Source organism: Phycodurus eques, chromosome 1 (assembly GCF_024500275.1).
Source record: "Phycodurus eques isolate BA_2022a chromosome 1, UOR_Pequ_1.1, whole genome shotgun sequence".
Lineage (NCBI taxonomy): Eukaryota > Metazoa > Chordata > Actinopteri > Syngnathiformes > Syngnathidae > Phycodurus > Phycodurus eques.
This window is the reverse complement of record NC_084525.1, coordinates 19,233,882-19,253,075: the sequence shown is the minus strand read 5'-3', so window position 1 is coordinate 19,253,075 and position 19,194 is coordinate 19,233,882. Positions and strand designations below refer to the sequence as shown.

General features: G+C 40.9%; 1 protein-coding gene across 4 annotated transcripts in view; it reads right to left on the bottom strand.

Annotated features, from left to right (window-relative positions):
• Positions 1-18,912, bottom strand: part of LOC133407880 (thymocyte selection-associated high mobility group box protein TOX-like) — a 118,847-nt gene extending 99,935 nt beyond the window's left edge. For all 4 annotated transcript variants that reach the window (XM_061686237.1, XM_061686321.1, XM_061686410.1 and 1 more), the window contains exon 1: positions 18,751-18,912. In XM_061686237.1, coding sequence (XP_061542221.1) covers positions 18,751-18,855 — 105 coding nt within the window. In that variant the 5' untranslated portion in view covers positions 18,856-18,912. The remainder of the gene's footprint in view (positions 1-18,750) is intronic.
• Positions 18,913-19,194: the final 282 nt, after the last annotated feature.

Below are 19,194 nucleotides of genomic sequence, written 5' to 3'. Positions count from 1 at the left end.
AGACGTTTTGCAAATCCTTTTCAACCTATATTAAATTGAATGCACTACAAAGACAAGATTGAATGCACTACAAAGACAAGATTAATGTTCTAAGAGATGAACTTTGTTTTTTAAATTTATTTATTTATATATTTTTTGCAAATATTCTCTCATTTTGAATTTGATGACTACAACACACTCCAAAAATAGATGAGAGCGTGGCAATAAAAGACTGCTCAAAAAACACCTGTTTGGAACATTCCACAGGTGAACAGGTTAATTGGAAACAAGTGAGTGTCATTATTGTGGATAAAAGGTTCAGCTGTTCACAAGCAAGGATGGGGCAAAATTCACCACTTTGTGAACAACTGGGTGACCTGATACTCCAACAGTTTCGGAACAATGTTTCTCAACATACAATTGCAAGGAATTTAGGGATTTCATCATCTATGGTCCATGATATTATTAAAGGATTTAGAGAAATCTCTGCACATAAGCCGCAAGGCCGAAAACCAACATTGAATGCCCATGACCTTTGATCCCTCAGGTGGCAATGCAGAAAACCATTGTCAGCTAACACAGTTTGTCGCTACTTCGACAAATGCAAGTTAAAATTGTACCATGCAAAGCGAAAGCCATATATTAACCACAGCCAGAGCTTCTCTGGGCCCAAGCTCATCCGAGGTGGAGTGATGCAAAGTGGAAATGTGTGCTGTGGTCTGATGAATTCACATTTCAAATAGTTTTTGGAAATCATGGACGTCGTGTCCTCCGGGCAAAAGAGGAAAAGGCCCATCCGGATTGTTGTCAGAGCAAAGTTCAAAAGCCAGCATCTTTGATGGTATGGGGGTATGTTAGTGGCATGGGTAACTTGCACATCTCTGAAGGCACCATTAATGCTGAAAGGTACGTACAGGTTTTGGAGAAACATACGCTGCCATCCAAGCAACGTCTTTTTCAGGGATGTCCCTGTTTATTTCAGCAAGACAATGCCAAGACACATTCTGCACATGTTACAACAGCGTGGCTTTGTAGTAAAGAATGCGAGTACCAGACTGACCTGCCAGCAGTCCAGACCTGTCTCCCATTTAAAATGTTTGGCACATTATAAAGCACATTATACGAGAATGGAGACCCCAGACTGTTGAGCAACTGAAACTGTACATCAAGCAAGAATGGGAAACAATTCCACCTACAAAGCTGCAACAATTTGTGTCTCAGTTCCCAAATAATTTCTCGTGTATAATGCGCATCCCCCCCCCCAAAAAAAAATTGTCAAAAGTCAATAGTGCGCATTATACACAGGTATAGGGGAAAATGAAAAATACTTTTACATTTTATAAATGTATGCCGCCATCTAAGTTATGAAAAAGCTGTACACTTTCATTCTAGTATGCCACCAAGAGGTTATGAAAAAGGTGTAGCCTACACTTTCATTCCAATATGACAGTCACATATGACTGCATATATGTACAATTGTGCTCATAAGTTTACATAACCAGGCAGAACTTGTGAAATGTTTTTTGTTTGTTTGTTTGTTTGTTTAAATATGACTGATGACTGAACGACAACCATCATACATTTCTTTATGGTTATGTTTTGTTGAATGATAATGCTTTTCTAAAATGCTTGACAGTTTCATTTGAATCCCATTAAAATAAAATAAAATGTGTTTCGCCTGGTCCATCATATTTTCTTTAAAGAATTGTACCCATCTTAAAAATTATCCCGGGGTAATCAAACATATGAGCAGAACTGTGTTTTCTCATTTACTAAACAAAAGTAGGGCTGTGAATTTCAAAATAAGAGCAAGTAAATAAAAAGAAAGTATTATGTGTTCAAATAAGTGCTTAACTTCAGAATAATTATTTGAAAAAACTAACAAAATACAGGTAATACTTCATGTTTTGATCATATGGGTAGAAACAAAATCATGCTCTGTAAAAATGCATTATACATAGGTTGAAGGGTTTTCCAGAATTTCGAGGTCAACTTTGGAGGTGTGCATTACAAATGGTTGATCATTATACACGAGAAATTACGGTACAAAGTGTTGTTAAAAGGAAAGATAATGTTACACAGTGGTAAACATGCCCCTGTCCCAGCTTTTTTGGAATATGTTGCAGGCATCAAATTCAAAATGAGTGAATATTTGCAAGCAAAAATTTATTTTATCAGTTTGAACATTAACTATCTTGTCTTTGTATTGCATTCAATTGTATATAGGTTTAAAAGGATTGGCAAATCATTGAAATCTATTTTTATTAAGATTTTCATATGTCCCAACTTCATTGGAATTGGTTTTTAAGTCCATCCTTCCATCCATCCATTTTCCATACCACGTATCCCCACTAGGGTCACGGGCATGCTGGAGCCCAGCTAACTCTGGGCGAGAGGCACGGTACACCATGAACTGGTTTCCAGCCAATAGCAGGGCACATATAAACAAACAACCATTCGCACTGATAATCACACCTATGGGCGATTTAGTCTTCAATTAACCTACCATGCATGTTTTTGGGATGTGGGAGGAAACCAGAGTATCTGGAGAAAACCCACGCAGACACGGGGAGAACATGCAAACTCCACACAGGCGAGCCTGGATTTGAACCCAGGTCCTCAAAACTGTGAGACAGATGTGATAACAGGTGGCGCAACGTGCCACCTGTTGTATCTCATAAGCACAGTATGAGGTTAAAGTGTAAAATTGTAATAGATTTTTTAGCACAAAACATGAACCAGTCAAACCAAGAGAATCGACAATGCGAGTGATGCACACATTGAATTTGTATACTGTTGTTTCTTGCTTTAAAACTCTTAACCCGCTTAAATGATATTTCTTGCACTGTACGCTGTGTTAATTGTACTTTTATTTTTCTATTTGTTTTAAATATTAATAATATGTTTTTTATTTGTTTTTAAATGCTTTTAATCATGAAAGCACATTGAGTTGTGTATGAAATGCGCTATATAAATACATTTGCTTTTTTTTTTTTTTTTGCTTAGTTCCAATAACAGCCATGCGCCCAAAAACAAGAACCAATAATCCATCAGTAGGAATTTGCTTGTCACAATCAAGTTCCATACATGACCTCCAAGGTAGACACGTCGACATTAAGTATAATGAGACTCAGCCAAGACATACTATATCCACAGTAGGTAGATTAGGTTAGGTATTTTAATTTTAGTATTATTTTTCCATCACTACTCTTGAACGGATTCTTGCAAGTGCAATAATTACCACACAATTCTACATATGAATACTTTGCATTTTAATACAATTATATGCAAATTCTCAAAGCGCTTATATACGCAAACTGGTTTTCTATACGACAGCAGTATAAAATATATTATACACCCTACCCCCTCGGTGTTTGATAGAATAATAATTTACGAGATCTCATCTAGTGGCTATAGAGGAATTGAGGAGGTTAATAAAGTTGAGTGTGGTGCAGTGTGAACAGTGTGAGTCCATGTGATAAGAATGTCATGAATAAAGCTAGTAATAGTGTAACACAGTTAGCAGATGTGCCAACCAAATGTAAATCCACAGAAGCAATCAAACATTACGTATGTAGATAACCTTTCCCTGAACGTCCCTCTTTTTAATGCAGCGTACTGGGTTTGTGTTTAGTTTGTTTTCTCCAGTTTTGATTGGACAATCTTATGCAGTACGTGAATTTCCCCATGTTGAAGCTGCTGAGGCATAATCCAAAAGAAAATGCTGTTGTTTCTGTGCAAAATCAATGTATTGTTTTGTTTAATCTTTAATTGCGTCTGTAGTTTGCCGTGGTGTAGTGCGCTACATTCTACTGAGGACTATGTCTCATATTTTGCTCTCATCAAGTAGCTAATTAACTGGTTATCTCCTACCGTAGGGTGCAGCGCAATTCTGCACCACTGCAAACTTCAGCCAAAATAATAAACATCCAACCATCTATCTTCTGTAACGCTTATACTCACTACGGTAATGGGTGTGCTGGAGCCCATTTCAGCTGACTACGGGCTCGAGGCGCCACCCAATCGCAGCAATAATAAATTTGTTAAATGAATATCTCACTTTCAATGTCATCACTATCATTAGAATGTGCAGAGTTTTCTTTGGGCTCAGTCTCAACTCGTTTGCTTGTTTCTAAAGAACAACAACATGACATCAGCTTTAGAAAGGGGACGTACATCCACACTATGATAACTCCGACATACAGCATTAGTTTTCTTCAAAAGACAGGAATTGGAAATTAGTTCAGAATGTTTATAGTGAAATGTTTTTTTTTTAAATAATACATTGAATTAATGATATATTTTCCTCATTGTTAATCAAGGAAATTTAGTCTAACACCCATTCCCTAATGGATACTCTGATTCTATTTTACATTGAGTGAATATTTGAGTGCAATGAGCAATCAAAGACTGTTGTTGTTAAAAGGTGTATTTTGTGCGCCTGTTGATGGGATGTTGCAATGATGCTGATGATGATGATGACAACATTGAGACCTAAAAACAAAATCAGCATGCTGAGCTCTGGTCAACATAAAGTGCAAGGTTTGGTGTGCTCTGTCTCAAGTGCCAGTGTTTAGGTCATAGTAAACCTAGGGCACTTGCCAGCGGGGCTTAAGTCATTCATTTAACAGGTTCCACACAGCACAATGGCCTCCAATGTCAACTTCCTCTGACAGAATTGTGAGCACAGAAACATATTGTAGGGTATACACGGTATATATGCGTTCTGATGATTAGCTACCTGAATTATGTTTGTTTATGTGTGTGCGTGTGCTTTGCTGACAGGAACCCAGCTCACCAGGAAGCATGAGGAGGAGCTTGCGTGAGTGACAGAATGAGTGAGGGCAAAGAAGAAGGGAGGTGCAGGGAGAAAGGCGGATAGAGGGAGGGGGGGGGATTAGGGTGGAGTGCAGTTTTTCAGCAGGCCAGGCAAATGACATGATCTCTAATTACCCACAAAAGCACTGTGTAACCCGAACCACAGATTACGTGGAATTATCAGGCTTAATAAAACATGACCATCTCTCAGTTTCACTTGCTTTTCACTGCTGTGACACAAATATTTGTTGCTGCTTATGACACTGACAGCGAGTTTGCATACAAGTATGTGGGCTCTTTCTTCTTCTCTAGCTCTGGTTAAACAGCAAAAGGCCCTGGTATTATTTGGATGAAAACAATGATTATAACATGTGTTCTTTGGCCTGACTTGATTAAAAGTAACAGTTCCAGAAAACAAACTTCCGTAAAACCTTATGGTGTTTTTTTTATGAAGGAAAGTGAACCAGGGCAAACACTCTTAAGTGTTACAGCATGGATACAAAATAAAAAACAAAATGAATAGTAATTCTCTGACCTCAACTCAAATGTACACAGTTGTATGTCATATGACCAAAAAAACAATTTCACAGCTCTTACTGTCTGTCGTGCACCAATATGGCTCTAGATCAGGGGTGGGCAAACTATGGCCCGCGGGCCACATCCAACCCGTTGCTCATTTCAATCCGGCCCGCCAAAGATTGGTACAGAATCGCCCAAATCATATCAAAATCATGACTATATTCATTTGACCTTGTCCTCTAATGCCCAGTGGTTCCACCAGGTAGCGCAGTAGGTACAGTGATGCATTGACCAGATTTCGGCTGTTCTGTTTTTACTCTGCTACTGCTCTGAACCCTTCTTCAACCATGAGTGGGCCAAAGAAAAGAAAAGTCGACAGTGAATGCAGAGTTTTTAATATAGAATGGACTACTAAATACTTTTTTACTGAAGTCCGGTCAAAGGCTGTATGTCTAATTTAATAAGAAACCATTGCGGTTTTAGAGGAATATAACATCAGCCGTTACTTTTCTACCAAGCATGCTGATTATGCTAACAGCCAATCAACGCGCGAACTGATGGCTACGGCTCAGTGGTTAAAATCAAGCTTGCAGATTCAGTCACACAAGATCTTGAAACAGTGCCACAGGAGCTGCAGATGGAACTGATTGATCTCCAATGTGATACTGTCTTAAAAGAGAAGTTCAACTCTCAAACTGGATGAGTTTTATGCTTCAATAAGCGTAGACAAATTTCCAAAAATCCAGAAGATGGTACAGAGGATACTGGTGGTGTTTGGCTCCACATATGTGTGTGAACAGACTTTTAGTGTGATGAACACCAACAAAGCGTCCTACAGATCCCAGCTGAGTGATGAACACCTCAGATGTGTTCTGAGAATTGCCACAAGAAAACTAACACCAGACTTTGATGCACTGGCAAAAAAAAGGTGATCTACAAAACAACACTGTTCCCATTAAAAGTAAATCTAAGTATTGTATTAACAATACAACGTTTATTTGTTTCATTTTGATATGTGGTCCTGGCTTGGCCCACCTGTCAAATTTTAAAAGTCAATGTGGCCCCTGAGCCAAAACGTGTACTCACCCCTGCCGCAGATGATTTCTTTTCCTGGTCAAATGAGACTACTTGTTGCTCGGCAGATTCCATGGGGCACAAGAATCTGGGTCCCAAAGCAAATTGAACAAAAATAGGTCATTTTCACTATGCTGTTTTCTTTGGTAGCATTGGGTTGCTGTACCACACAGCTCAAAAAGGACAGGGAGATTTGACAGGAATAAGAAATATAGTCTAAACACAATATGTGGTTAATAAGATTAATTTAGTAGTTAAAACACTACTCTTTACTAAAACAAAAACTGAAAGAAGTAAAATACTGATGACTATTTATATGACTGTGTATGCCATTGTCTTTAGCCTTAGCATCAGCACAGCTCTGATTATATTACATCTGCGAAGCTGGTACATTTTAAAAACTGCACCTGGACAGAGTCCCTTTTACTTTCTTTTACATATATTATAGGCTGCATTGATGCCATTGTGGTGTGGGATACAGTTGCACACATACTGTACAAGAAACACCCATGCACAGGGAATTACAGCAACACACACAGGCATGATACACATATACACAGACATATGCTTTCTTGGCTCTCGTGGGTTGTGCCAGTAAGTGCTGCTTTAGGCTAGAGGTTTTTTTTTTTTTACTGTCTACTGTGTTATTAACAAAACTATAAAAAGATCAGCTCAAGTTACCCTTTCCTGTCTGTTAACAGCCGTCGCAATGGGATCACAAGCTGCTGAAGCTTGAAAAGACCTAAAACAGACCCTGAAAGCATGACTACATTAACCTTATATCATTATTTCCAGAATGTTACTTTTTTATTCTTCAATTTGTCTTTTCTTTGCAAGGTCATCACTTATCTCATCTTCATTGCCGACGGTCATGTGAAAGAGTAGTTTGACATAACCCAAAAAGAGCCTTTTTTCTGACTTTCCCATGTTTTTCTCCACCCTCTGACCTCTGTACTCCTTTTTAAATAACCTCAGTCAAGCTCCTTTCTCTTTCTATAATTGTGCTTCAGCCAACTCCCATGCTTTCCACCAAATATAATAACAGTGCAAAGAGCTGACGCCAAGGTATTACAACTTCCATGTAGCAGACTTTCTCAAACACTTCTCCAAACCTTGTAAACAATCATGGAGCTCATCATTATCTCTCCAAAAAGAGCCACAGTTGAAGTCTCTCAGTTGTTCTGTGGGCTCCCGTGGCCGCTGCTACAATTTCAGCCTTGCTCAGGCAATTATATCATCCTGCTAAATATGTCTAATGCAAAAAAAGAAGTATTCTTGCCAGATTACATGGACTTCGCCACCCTCTCCACAGTCAAAACATTCCACTGTACCTCACAAAATTAGCATCAATTCAACTTCCGTGTGTGTGTGCCATCCCTTCAACCTGTACTGCAAACACTGGGACCGATTATATTTGCAAGGGATATTCCATTAATACAAGGAGTTGAAATTGAGTCAGGGTTATTTTAAAAGAAGAGTTGGTTAAGAATGTCTTAGAGGTGAAAAGAGTATCAGATCGAGTGATGAGGCTGAAACTTGAAATTGAGGGTGTTATGTGTAATGTGATTAGTGGCTATGCCCCACAGGGAGGATGTGACCTAGAGGTGAAAGAGAAATTCTGGAAGGAGCTAGACGAAGTAGTTCTGAGCATCCCAGGCAGAGAGAGAGTCCTGATTAGCGCAGATTGTAATGGACATGTTGGTGAAGGAAATAGGGGTGATGAAGAAGTGATGGGTAAGTATGGCATCCAGGAAAGGAACTTGGAGGAACAGATGGTTTTAGACTTTGCAAAAAGGATGCAAACGGCTGGAGTTAACAGTTTTTTCCAGAAGAGGCAGGAACATAGGGTGACCTACAAGAGCGGAGGTAGAAGCACGCAAGTGGATTACATCTTGCGCAGACGATGTAATCTGAAGGAGGTTACCAACTGTAAGGTAGTAGTAGGGGAGAGTGTGGCAAGACTGCATAGGATGGTGGTTTATAAGATGACTCTGGTGGTGAGGAGGAAGATTAGGAAGATAAAGGCAGAGCAGAGAACCATGTGGTGGAAGCTGAGACAGGACGAGTGTTGTGCAGCTTTTCGGAAAGAGGTGAGACTGGCTCTCGGTGGACATGAGGAGCTTCCAGATGACTGGACCCCTGCAGCCAAGGTGATCAAAGAGGCAGGCAGGCGAGTGCTTGGTGTATCTTCTGGCAGGAAAGGAGAGAAGGAGACTTGGTGGTGGAACTCCACAATACAGGAAATCATACAAGGAAAAAGGTTAGCTAAGAAGAAGTAAGAAACTGAGATGACTGAGGAGAGGCGAAAGAAATACATTGAGATGCGACATAGGGCAAAGGTAGAGGTTGCAAAGGCCAAGCCAGAGGCATATGATGACATGTATGCCAGGTTGGCTAAAGAAGGAGAAAAGGATCTATACAGGTTGGCCAGACAGAGGGATAGAGATGGGAAGGATGTGCAGCAGGTTAGGGTGATTAAGGATAGAGATGGAAATATGTTGACTGGTGCCAGTAGTGTGCTAGATAGATGGAAAGAATACTTCGAGGAGTTGATGAATGAGGAAAATTTGAGAGAAGGGAGAGTAGAAGAGGCAAGTGTGGTCGACCAGGAAGTGGCAATGATTAGTAAGGGGGAAGTTAGAAAGGCATTAAAGAGGATGAAAAATTGAAAGGCAGTTGGTCCGGATGACATTCCTGTGGAGGTATGGAAGCATCTAGGAGAGGTGGCTGTGGAGTTTTTGACCAGCTTGTTCAATTGAATTCTAGCGCGTGAGAAGATGCCCAAGGAATGGAGGAAAAGTGTGCAGGGGCCCATTTTTAAGGACAAGGATGATGTGCAGAGCTGTGGGTACTATAGAGGAATAAAGATGATGAGCCACACAATGAAGTTATGGGAAAGAGTAGTGGGGGCTAGACTCAAGATAGAAGTGACTATTTGCGAGGAACAGTATGGTTTCATCCCTAGAAAGAGTACCACAGATGCATTATTTGCCTTGAGTATGTTGATGGAAAAGTACAGAGAAGGTCACAAGGAGCTACATTGTGTCTTCGTAGATCTAGAGAAAGCCTAGTACCCAGAGAGAAACTGTGGTACTGCATGCAGAAGTCTGGAGTGGCTGAGAAGTATGTTAGAATAATACAAGACATGTACGAGGGCAGCAGAACAATGGTGAGGTGTGCTGTAGGTGTGACAGAGGAATTTAAGGTGTGGTGGGACTGCATCAGGGATCAGCCCTGAGCCCCTTCCTGTTTGCAGTGGTGATGGATAGGCTGACAGATGAGGTTCGACTGGAATCCCCGTGGACCATGATGTTTGCAGATGACATTGTGATCTGCAGTCAAAGCACGGAGCAGGTGGAGGAACAGTTAGAAAGATGGAGGCATGCACTGGAAAGCAGAGCAATGCAGATTAGCTGAAGTAAAACAGAATATATGTGAATGAATGAGCGGGGTGGTGGGGGATGACTGAGGCTACAGGGAGAAGAGATAGCAAGGGTGGAGGACTTTAGATACTTTGGGTCAACCGTCCAGAGCAATGGTGAGTGTGGTCAGGAAGTGAAGAAACGGGTCCAAGCAGGTTGGAACGGGTGGAGGAAGGTGTCAGGTGTGTTATGTGACAGAGGAGTCTCTGCTAGGATGAAGGGCAAAGTTTATAAACCAGTGGTGAGGCCAGCCATCATGGACGGATTAGAGACAGTGGCACTAAAGAGACAACAGGAAGCAGAGCTGGAGGTGGTGGAAATGAAGATGTTGAGGTTTGCTCTCGGAGTGACCAGGTTGGATAAAATTAGAAATGAGCTCATCAGAGGGACAGCCAAGGTTCGATGTTTTGGAGACAAAGTTAGAGAGAGCAGACGTCGGACACGTCCAGAGGAAAAATAGTGAGTATATTGGTAGAAGGATGATGAGGATGGAGCTGCCAGGCAAGAGAGCTAGAGGAAGACCAAAGAGAAAGTTGATGGATGTCGTGAGGGAAGACATGAGGGCAGTTGGTGTTCGAGAGGAGGATGCAGGAGATAGGCTTACATGGAAAAGGATGACGCGCTGTGGCGACCCCTAAAGGGACAAGCCGAAAGGCAAAGAAGATTCCATTAAAACAAGGGAGTGAAAGAGCCTTACAACCTTGGCAAGGAGCTTATAGTAGGGCCCACTGTGTTTGCACAGGGCATACCTCAGGAAGCGGAGACAACCGGGAATGTTTGTCCAGATCCCTGCCTCTTCCATATATGCATACATGCCCAACATATACAGTACATTTACTCCATATGTGCAGTATGGAAACTAAAGTCCCCCTTCAAATTATAGGTTCATCCAATATACTCATCAGGTATGCCGATGCTGTTATCATGAGAAACAATACAAGGCAGGAAATGAACCATGTTTGGTAACATGGAAAACACAGGCCTCAATACCGGTATTTTAACCATGCCGTTGAATGATTAAAATATATAATTGAAGATATAATTTTTAGAAAAATGCAATCATTATTATCACTATACTGACGGTGAGGCAACATTTGTTACTACCGTGCCATCTAATAATAACAATCATATATAATAGTTATATATATATATATGGATTTTAATAACAAATCTTGATCTTTAACATGCTGTCATACATGGTTATTTCAGACTCTATGCAGGCATTAACGAGTATAATCAACATTTAACTAAACACCCAGGGGGCTATTCTGCAGCAGGTGATGGCACCATTTTCTTCTTTCTTCTTCAGTTGTAGGAATGAGGATGCCATGGCACAGCCCCATGGGAAGTCCCTGGCAGACTACTGTAAACACAGCATAGAGGGAGAGAGGTGTCTGGGCTTCATTATGGCTAAGGGGGATACACTTGTACCCCCCATGCAGCAACCATGACACCGCCACTACAACACATACTTAGCTGTCGTCGGGCCGAAACCTCCTTTTTCCAAATTCGGTCAATTTAGTATTTTTTTCACAAATCAAGAATGTTGGTCCGTCCTCACATGCGTCTGTTATTTTTACAAATGATTGCGTCATCTTAAGTGTTGAAATGGGTTTCTCTCTTTGACGATCCAATGTTTTAAAAAACATGCCTTTTTTGGGGGTTTCCTGAAAAGTGATGGCTTGGAGATGCTCGGATTCTGCCCGACACCAGCGAATTCTACTACGTCACAAATTCTTCTTTTACAAAGATAATAAGACTCTGTTTTGATTGACACCCTTAGGGAAGTATTCATTTCGCAAAATGTTTATTATTGTGGTGGTAGTTTGTAGTGTAGATCTGGACTGCATCATACTTAGAGGTGGTTGCATTATTTAGATCAGAAAGGCAATGTGTACTACTTTGATTGTCATTTGTTAGTCGTTTCTTTGTTAGTCGGTTTCTTCGTTTGCAGAATTGTACAAAATCTGCACGATTAATTGCTATCAAACTTAGTAGAAAGGAAGGCATATAGGCAAAAGAAGAACCCATTAAATTGTGTTAAGGCTCTCAATAAGGGTTCATATGGAGAAATTTGGTTTTACTTGCGTTATTATGAATCCCACTTGACTTCTAGGCAGGAAACAGACAGCTGCAATGAATGAATGGCTGCTGCATCCGAGCAGGACACACCCAAGGCTACACTGAAGAAATGAGTACAAATACTGTATGTATCCCATACAAAACAAAAACACTCAAGTTGGTTTGGGTTAGTATTATTCATAGTAAATTTTATCAATATTCTAATCACGATTATTAATCACGATTATTCCTCACGTTAGGGAAAAATCATTATTTTTATTGCACTAGTTTTCGAAAAACAATATGTAACGGTTTTCAGTGCAAAATTAATCTTTAAATAAGAATAAATTGTACCCCCAAAAAAATTTCGACTTTAGCTAGGGCTAACTGAATAAATATGCTCTTACAAAGTGCAATCACGAATTGCAACTTAACGGAAGCAAATGCAGTTAATGCATAGAAGGCAATAATATTAGGCTGCAAGCACAGACTTTTCATTTGAAAATCCCCGTCGTCAATATCGTGAAATGTCAAGGACGGTACATCTCTTTTGTTCTGCTTGACAATTGGTCAATTGTGCACGGTCACAAACTGAAAAGAACACAACAGTTGTGATTTCCCTCTCTATTTACTTCAGGCGTTTATTTACTGCGGTCAGGCCAGCCAAAAAGTTGAAGTCAAGGGAGTCGCTACAATGATTTTTAATCGTGTCTTACTGTGACACACCGCCTCTCCGCCAACGTGCTGAGAGGGTAAACTTCAAAATAAAAATTTCTCCTACATTGGAAATCAATGTCATTTTAAACTTTTATTTTAAAGTTTGACATGGAGCATGCATTTGACAATGCTTGATGAAGCCTTAACCTTATGTTCGCACCCTGGTGGCTGGTTGACTAGGTTGCAGGCACTGCTGCAAATGAAGCACTTTTCATATGCAGCAGTGCCTCCATTTTAAATGTAAAAACGATCCACGATGATCAGGCTCATTTAACCGTGGCAGCCAAAATCGCGATCACGGTTAAAATTTAATTAGCTGTGCAGCCCTACCTTGCGCCATCTAAGGGAAGAGCATTTAATTTTTCTGCCTTTCAGTGTACGTCACTGGCAAAGCAGTATTAATAAAGATATATTTGTAATTAATGAATAATAATTTAAGAACAAGTGAAATTGGATCATTTCCCGTGGCACCACTGATGATCTTTCACAGCATAATGGTGGAGAATCACCGAGTTGGTGAAATGACAACGTTAGCAGTAGTAAAATAAAGTCATCAAGGTGAAACCATTAAGTGAGGAAAGAAGCTCAGACTGTGTGACCATGTCAGAGCCAATTTTGGTTTTATTGAAATGGTTTCGCTAAATATTTCAATTGGTCAGGGCCCTCAATAAAAACCAATAAAAAGTGTGGGGAATATGATGTAGTGTCTGTTTGTGCTTGGCCCCCTGCTCACTGTGTGTCACCAGCTTTTCCACAGTGGTATGCACAGCCTTCCTTTGCACAGGGCTTTGAATGCAATTGTGATTGTGATTCCGGAGTCAGCAAAACGCTCGAATGGCCCTGAGTTAGCATGACACACACACACACACACACACACACACACACACACACACACACGCACACCGGCTCTGTCCACATACTGGGCCACTGATTACTTCAACCCATTTGACTCTCACTCATCCTTTGATTCTCACTCTCTGCCTCACTGTCAGATGCCACATAACTTGTCATTAGCTAAAGGCGACAACAGTGTACACACAACATGAATACGCAACAGCCTGCCTGAGTGACGGATGCAACTAGTTCATTTGTTACCCCTGCCAAGGACGTTATGTCTTAACTACAGTTTGTAGGCTTGATTGCGAGCAGGATTACATCAAAACTGCTCAACCAATTCCCACACATCTTTGTGGAGGGGGAGGGCACAGGCCAAGAAAGAACCCATAAAATGTTGCAGGTCCAGATCCAAACAAAGGTTTTTCCCAATTTTGTATATTATGATTTATTTTGTATAACTCTGTAATATTTTAATAGTTTTTTCTTAGTCTTATCTTGAGTTGCATGAAAAGCTCTTTATAAGTGTAATGCATGTATTATTATTATTGTGATTATTATTATACATTCATTGATTCATTCATCTTCCGTACCGCTTATCCTCACTGGGGTCGCAGGCATGCTGGAGCCTATTCCAGCTCTCTTCGGGCGAGAGGCGGGGTAGACCCTGAACTGGTCGCCAGCCAATCGCAGGGCACATATAAACAAACAACCATTCGCACTCACATTCACACCTAGGGGCAATTTGGAATCTTCAATTAACCTACCATGCATGTTTTCAGGATTTGGGAGGAAACCTGAGTACCCGGTGAAAACCCACGCAGGCACGGGGAGAACATGCAAACTCCACACAAGCGAGGCCAGATTTGAACCCGGATCCTCAGAACTGTGAGGCAGATGTGCTAACTAGTCGCCCCACCGTTCTGCCTATTATTATTACCATTGTATAGTGACAATTATTATTATTATTATTATTATTATCTGGAAAATGCTTTTCTATTGCTGATCCATTAGGATTGCTTGGCCTTGGTGGAGGTCTACAATTCAATGAGAAATATTCTAGTTTCTAATTAATTCTGCTTGAATCTAGACTGACCAAATTGAGGTACCGTAACATTATATGCAGGAGATTTGTATATTTGAAGGTGTCAAATTTGGTGATGGCTGTAATTAGGCCACAGCGGAAGTCCCACTAAGCACCTTTGTAGTTTCAAATTGGAGCCGTGTTGTTGCTTTTTCACATTTTATCTGAATCAAGATAGAAAAAAGTACATTCCAATTAGGTGACCACTGCCAACTATTTTAACCAATGATGCAGTTTACACAATGTACAAAATCGATTTCCACAACACTTTGTCGAATAAGTGTTGCCTGGGCTAATGAAGAACCTATTGAGTTTTGCTGGGGATCTGAAACAGGAATTTGAATCATAATTGCAACAATGAAACCACCCACCATTGAAAATTATATTGGTGTGTCTGTTCACCATCACCCATGAAGCAGGAAGTAGCCTGTTAACTAACCAGTGGCGGTGCTGTCTTCAATGGTGCCCTGTGTAATGCCCCAAATTTGCGCCCCCAGGCCCCTAGATGGCCCCCGCTCCCCGCCTCCGCCGGTCAATCATCAATGGGGTTTGGGGGTGTTGACTAAATGTTTTCACCATTTAAAGACAGTGTAAAAACAGCTTGTGGTATAGATCTTTATATTGGAAATCCAATTGTCAACAGGGGGGTGAAAGATTTTCACCCTTCCAAGACGGTCTGATTACTACGTGATCGACCAATTTACATTACATTTGGTTAAATAGTAAGTCCATTGGTCAACGGGGGTGCCGCAGTCGCACACTGAGCACATGCCAATTTCCGCCACTGTAACTAAGGGACAGCTCTACAAACAAAAACAGCTCCAGTTTGTCCTTGGTGAAGGTCCGTACTGATTGACATTCTAGTTATATACGTTTATATCCTCTCTACAGACATAAACGTGACTTGTACACAGTACATACAGTACAGTATGTCCGCGTCTATTCACTTGATGCATGATGAGCCTGGATGAAACTTGTCTGAATATGTAAAGTGAAAGTAACCTTTGCACAACACACACTCATACAGACACACACAAACACGCATGCAAGTTAGTACAGTAATAAAAATGTTTTTGTTTTTTTTAAAAACAGCAGCGCGATAAGGCATTCAAATGGAGCGCATCATTTCACAGCTTATCGGAATCAGCGAGGACCACCGGGCAACAAAGCTTCAGCTCTTCAGTCATGTCCTATCGAGGCAGATATCAGTTGTTGGGAGGATATATGAGCTGGGTGGGGCTTGAGTGTATAAACACAGGGCCCACTCTCTCTGCACTCCGTGCACTTGTACTGTAGGCAGTGCCTCACTGAAGCCGCTGTAGCAGTCACCACTGTTTGATTAAGGTATTCAAATAAAGAAGTAGACAAGGTGTTCCCTTCTTTCAGAGCAAACGAAGGGAGCCTGACAAACAAGTAGCCCCTGCAAAGTTACAATTGTATAAGGGGGGAAAATGCAGCTGGTGCTTCTAAAAACGGCCTTTTTGTGCATCACATGAGTAATACATGTAAGCATGCAGCCCATGAGGCAGCAGACAGCATTAACAAATGACACAGTTTCATATTATCTGAGTGCAAAGCTGCTGTGGAGCTTTTATTCTGTATAAATTCTCCCCGGCGCTGTGAGAGCTCCCAGAGATAAAAGATGTGAACGCATAGTGAAAATGAAGTGGCCACTGAAAAGTAGTGAAGTAGAAATCTTCAGTGTTATTTATGGATCTTTCTGAATCATCTCGCCCTGCACTTGAAGTATCCCCATCAGTACATTTTATGCATCTTTTTCTGCGCACCCAATTGCAAGGCGTCATAAATACAGTTACTGGGGGTTATGGTTTGATTAATAAAAAACGAAATTGAAATGATTTTCACAACATTTTTCAGAGGAGTGGGGCATAGGAAGCCATTACATTTTGGTGCAAGTCCAGATATACTGTATGTAGGTGTGTTACCAGTATACAGTTTTAGTGATGATCTATTGCAAGAATCTTAGGGACAACAATTAAGTCTATTCAGGAGGTGGAGGTGGATTGTGACAGTGCACAATTTGGTGCTGATCCAAACTTGCCTTGGAAGTCTGCGCGCCACTGTGTAACATTCCACTTATCAACCATATTGGTGCAAAAACAAATGGCTAATTTAAACATGACTGACGCAAGAAAATGTGCACATTTTGTGCCAAGTACTCTTTGTCGTACTTTTCGGCAGATCAACGGATACGCTTCCACTGAATGAGGTGGGCAGGGGAAATAAAAAGTGGCACCGGCAATCTAACAGCATGCAAGCGAATGATTATGAATGAAAGCAGCTGTGGCACCAAAATGAGCAGTGGGACGCATCTGAAAGCATGGTGGCAGCACACGTGCTCGCTGTCACATAAACTTGCTAATTACTCAAAGTGTGCTTGCGGTCACATCAGCACAAGATCCAGTGCGAGCCACCGAGCAAGTTTGCAAATAAACACATGGTAAAGGTGAAATAAAAGCAGACGCTCAGGTTGTACCAATTAAGCTTGTGCTCTATGTGCGTGTAGGTGTCTATGAGAGAGACTGAACAGTAAGATAAGCAATGCTAAATCTCAACATGCTCACAAACTTGTCTTACGCTAAGCCTTTTGCTCAAATTACTTCAATTGCCTGTCAAGAGTATCAGAAACAATCAGAAAGAGACCATAAAATCATGGAAATATGCAAAGCGGAAACTACAGAAATTGCAAATTTGGCTCCATAGTGGACAAGAAAGTGTAGACTCAAGATGTCAGGCATGATGTTTTGAGCTATAGTATTTTGAACATAATGAATAACGGTGATCTTTTACCAAGCGACAGCCTTGAACTCCATTGTGTTAAGAAGACAAACGAGTCATTGATTGCTAACATAGTTTACATGTGATGACGCGCACTTGTTACCTTACTCTGGTATTTGGATAATTCAGTCCGAGTAGTGTCACTCCATCCAGAGGCTTTGTCTCCAGGATTCATGCACTGTGCATATTCTCGGGATGATCCTTCTAATTCATTCACCCACAAAAAGAAGAAGCCTGCAGAAGTGCGGGCCGAGTGGAAAAGTAATTGTTGTCGCACAGGTGTGAATATGCGATTTACTATGAATTGATTGTCACCAACACCTCTCTCTTCTTTTAAGTAATTACTGCAATGTTGCGTTCAGTTACACTTTCCGTTGCCCACACAGTCAAAGTCATACAGTTCCTAACGGTTTCATATATCATTTTCTTCACTGTAAAAAGGGGACCATCGTCTTTATGAAAGACCGTTCATTGGGATCAACATGCATGACAGACTGGGTGAGTGGCAACATTTGAAACATGAAATATTCGGATAGAATGTCGACTACTGGTATAAGCTCTAAACTCACAAGACACTTCATTAGGTACACATGCACAACCGAACCAAATGTGATTCCGCCTTTGTAAAGATTATAATGACCAGTTTTATTTCGTCACTGCAGTAGTTTGTAATTGTGTGCATCACAAAGAGAGCTGTTTCTCGCATTGTTTTTGTCTTGTGATGCAGCAGAAAAACATTGTCAATCATGATGAGCTTTAGTATCTCTCTAAGGCAGCACTTTTAATAATGGCCCTGGAATGGGTTTCATCACAAGTGTACCTAATGAAGTGGCCAGGGAGACTCGAAAGTAATGAAAGGCCTGTTTTGTTGCATTATGATTAACTTTTACGATATGCATACACGGAGTGCTGTTCCAACCGTGTTCCGACATGTCCAGCTCTCAGTGGCTTTTACATTAAAATGTGTACTTTGAAACGCCAAGTGCGCACTTTGTGCCAGAGACAGTGGGCGGTATCGCGTTACAAAGCAATTAAGAGTACATTATTACTGCCACACATCCATTCAATCGGCAAACTTCTGGTGGTAAAGCGTGCAAGCTATAAAGAATCAAGGAGCCCACTATAGATTCTTTACAGTCTCTGCTGGTCAACAGACAATAGATAGCAGATTTGAACGTAACATCATTGTGGAAATGTCATATTGTAACGATAAAATATTGCAAAGGCACAAGTTACACTAAACTTGAATTTATAATCCCATGTAAAAAAAATTAAGTTGTAGCTGTCTTTGTAGTGTTTTGGGCTGAAACCAACTATGGAGGAAGACAGAGCAAGTAAAACGCGCGGAAAGCAAAAAAAAAAACACGTCGCAGGTTGGCAAGATATTACACGCTCACAAAAAAATGTATATATAACGTGTTGACTTATTGCAGTGTCTTTTACCTTGTTTGAGTGATAATAGTCCAGCGAGCTCAAGCAACTTGGATCAGCGGGTAGAGAGCATGAACCCACATTGGCCGGGGGAGCAGGGTAAAATCTCACGTCCATCTCACGTTGAGCGAGCCTGAACGCATCAAATCACTTCCAGCTTGGACTCCAACTCACTGTTGTCTCGGCAAAAAAAAAAAAAAAAAAAAAAAAAAAAAAAAAAGAAAGAAAGAAAAGAAAAAGAAAAAAAGACACACACGCCAAAGCAAGAGGAGAGACAAAAAGGGACAATACAAGTTGTTCTCGGTGCACTTTCCCCCTGTTTAGTGCCGGGCTGGTGCGCAGTGGTCCTCAGCGTGAGAAATAGTCCCTCACTCCAAACACAAATGTCATGGATGCACACGTGCCGCCACAACTACTTTATATCCGGGTATTCCACAGGAAAACAAACCTCCAAAG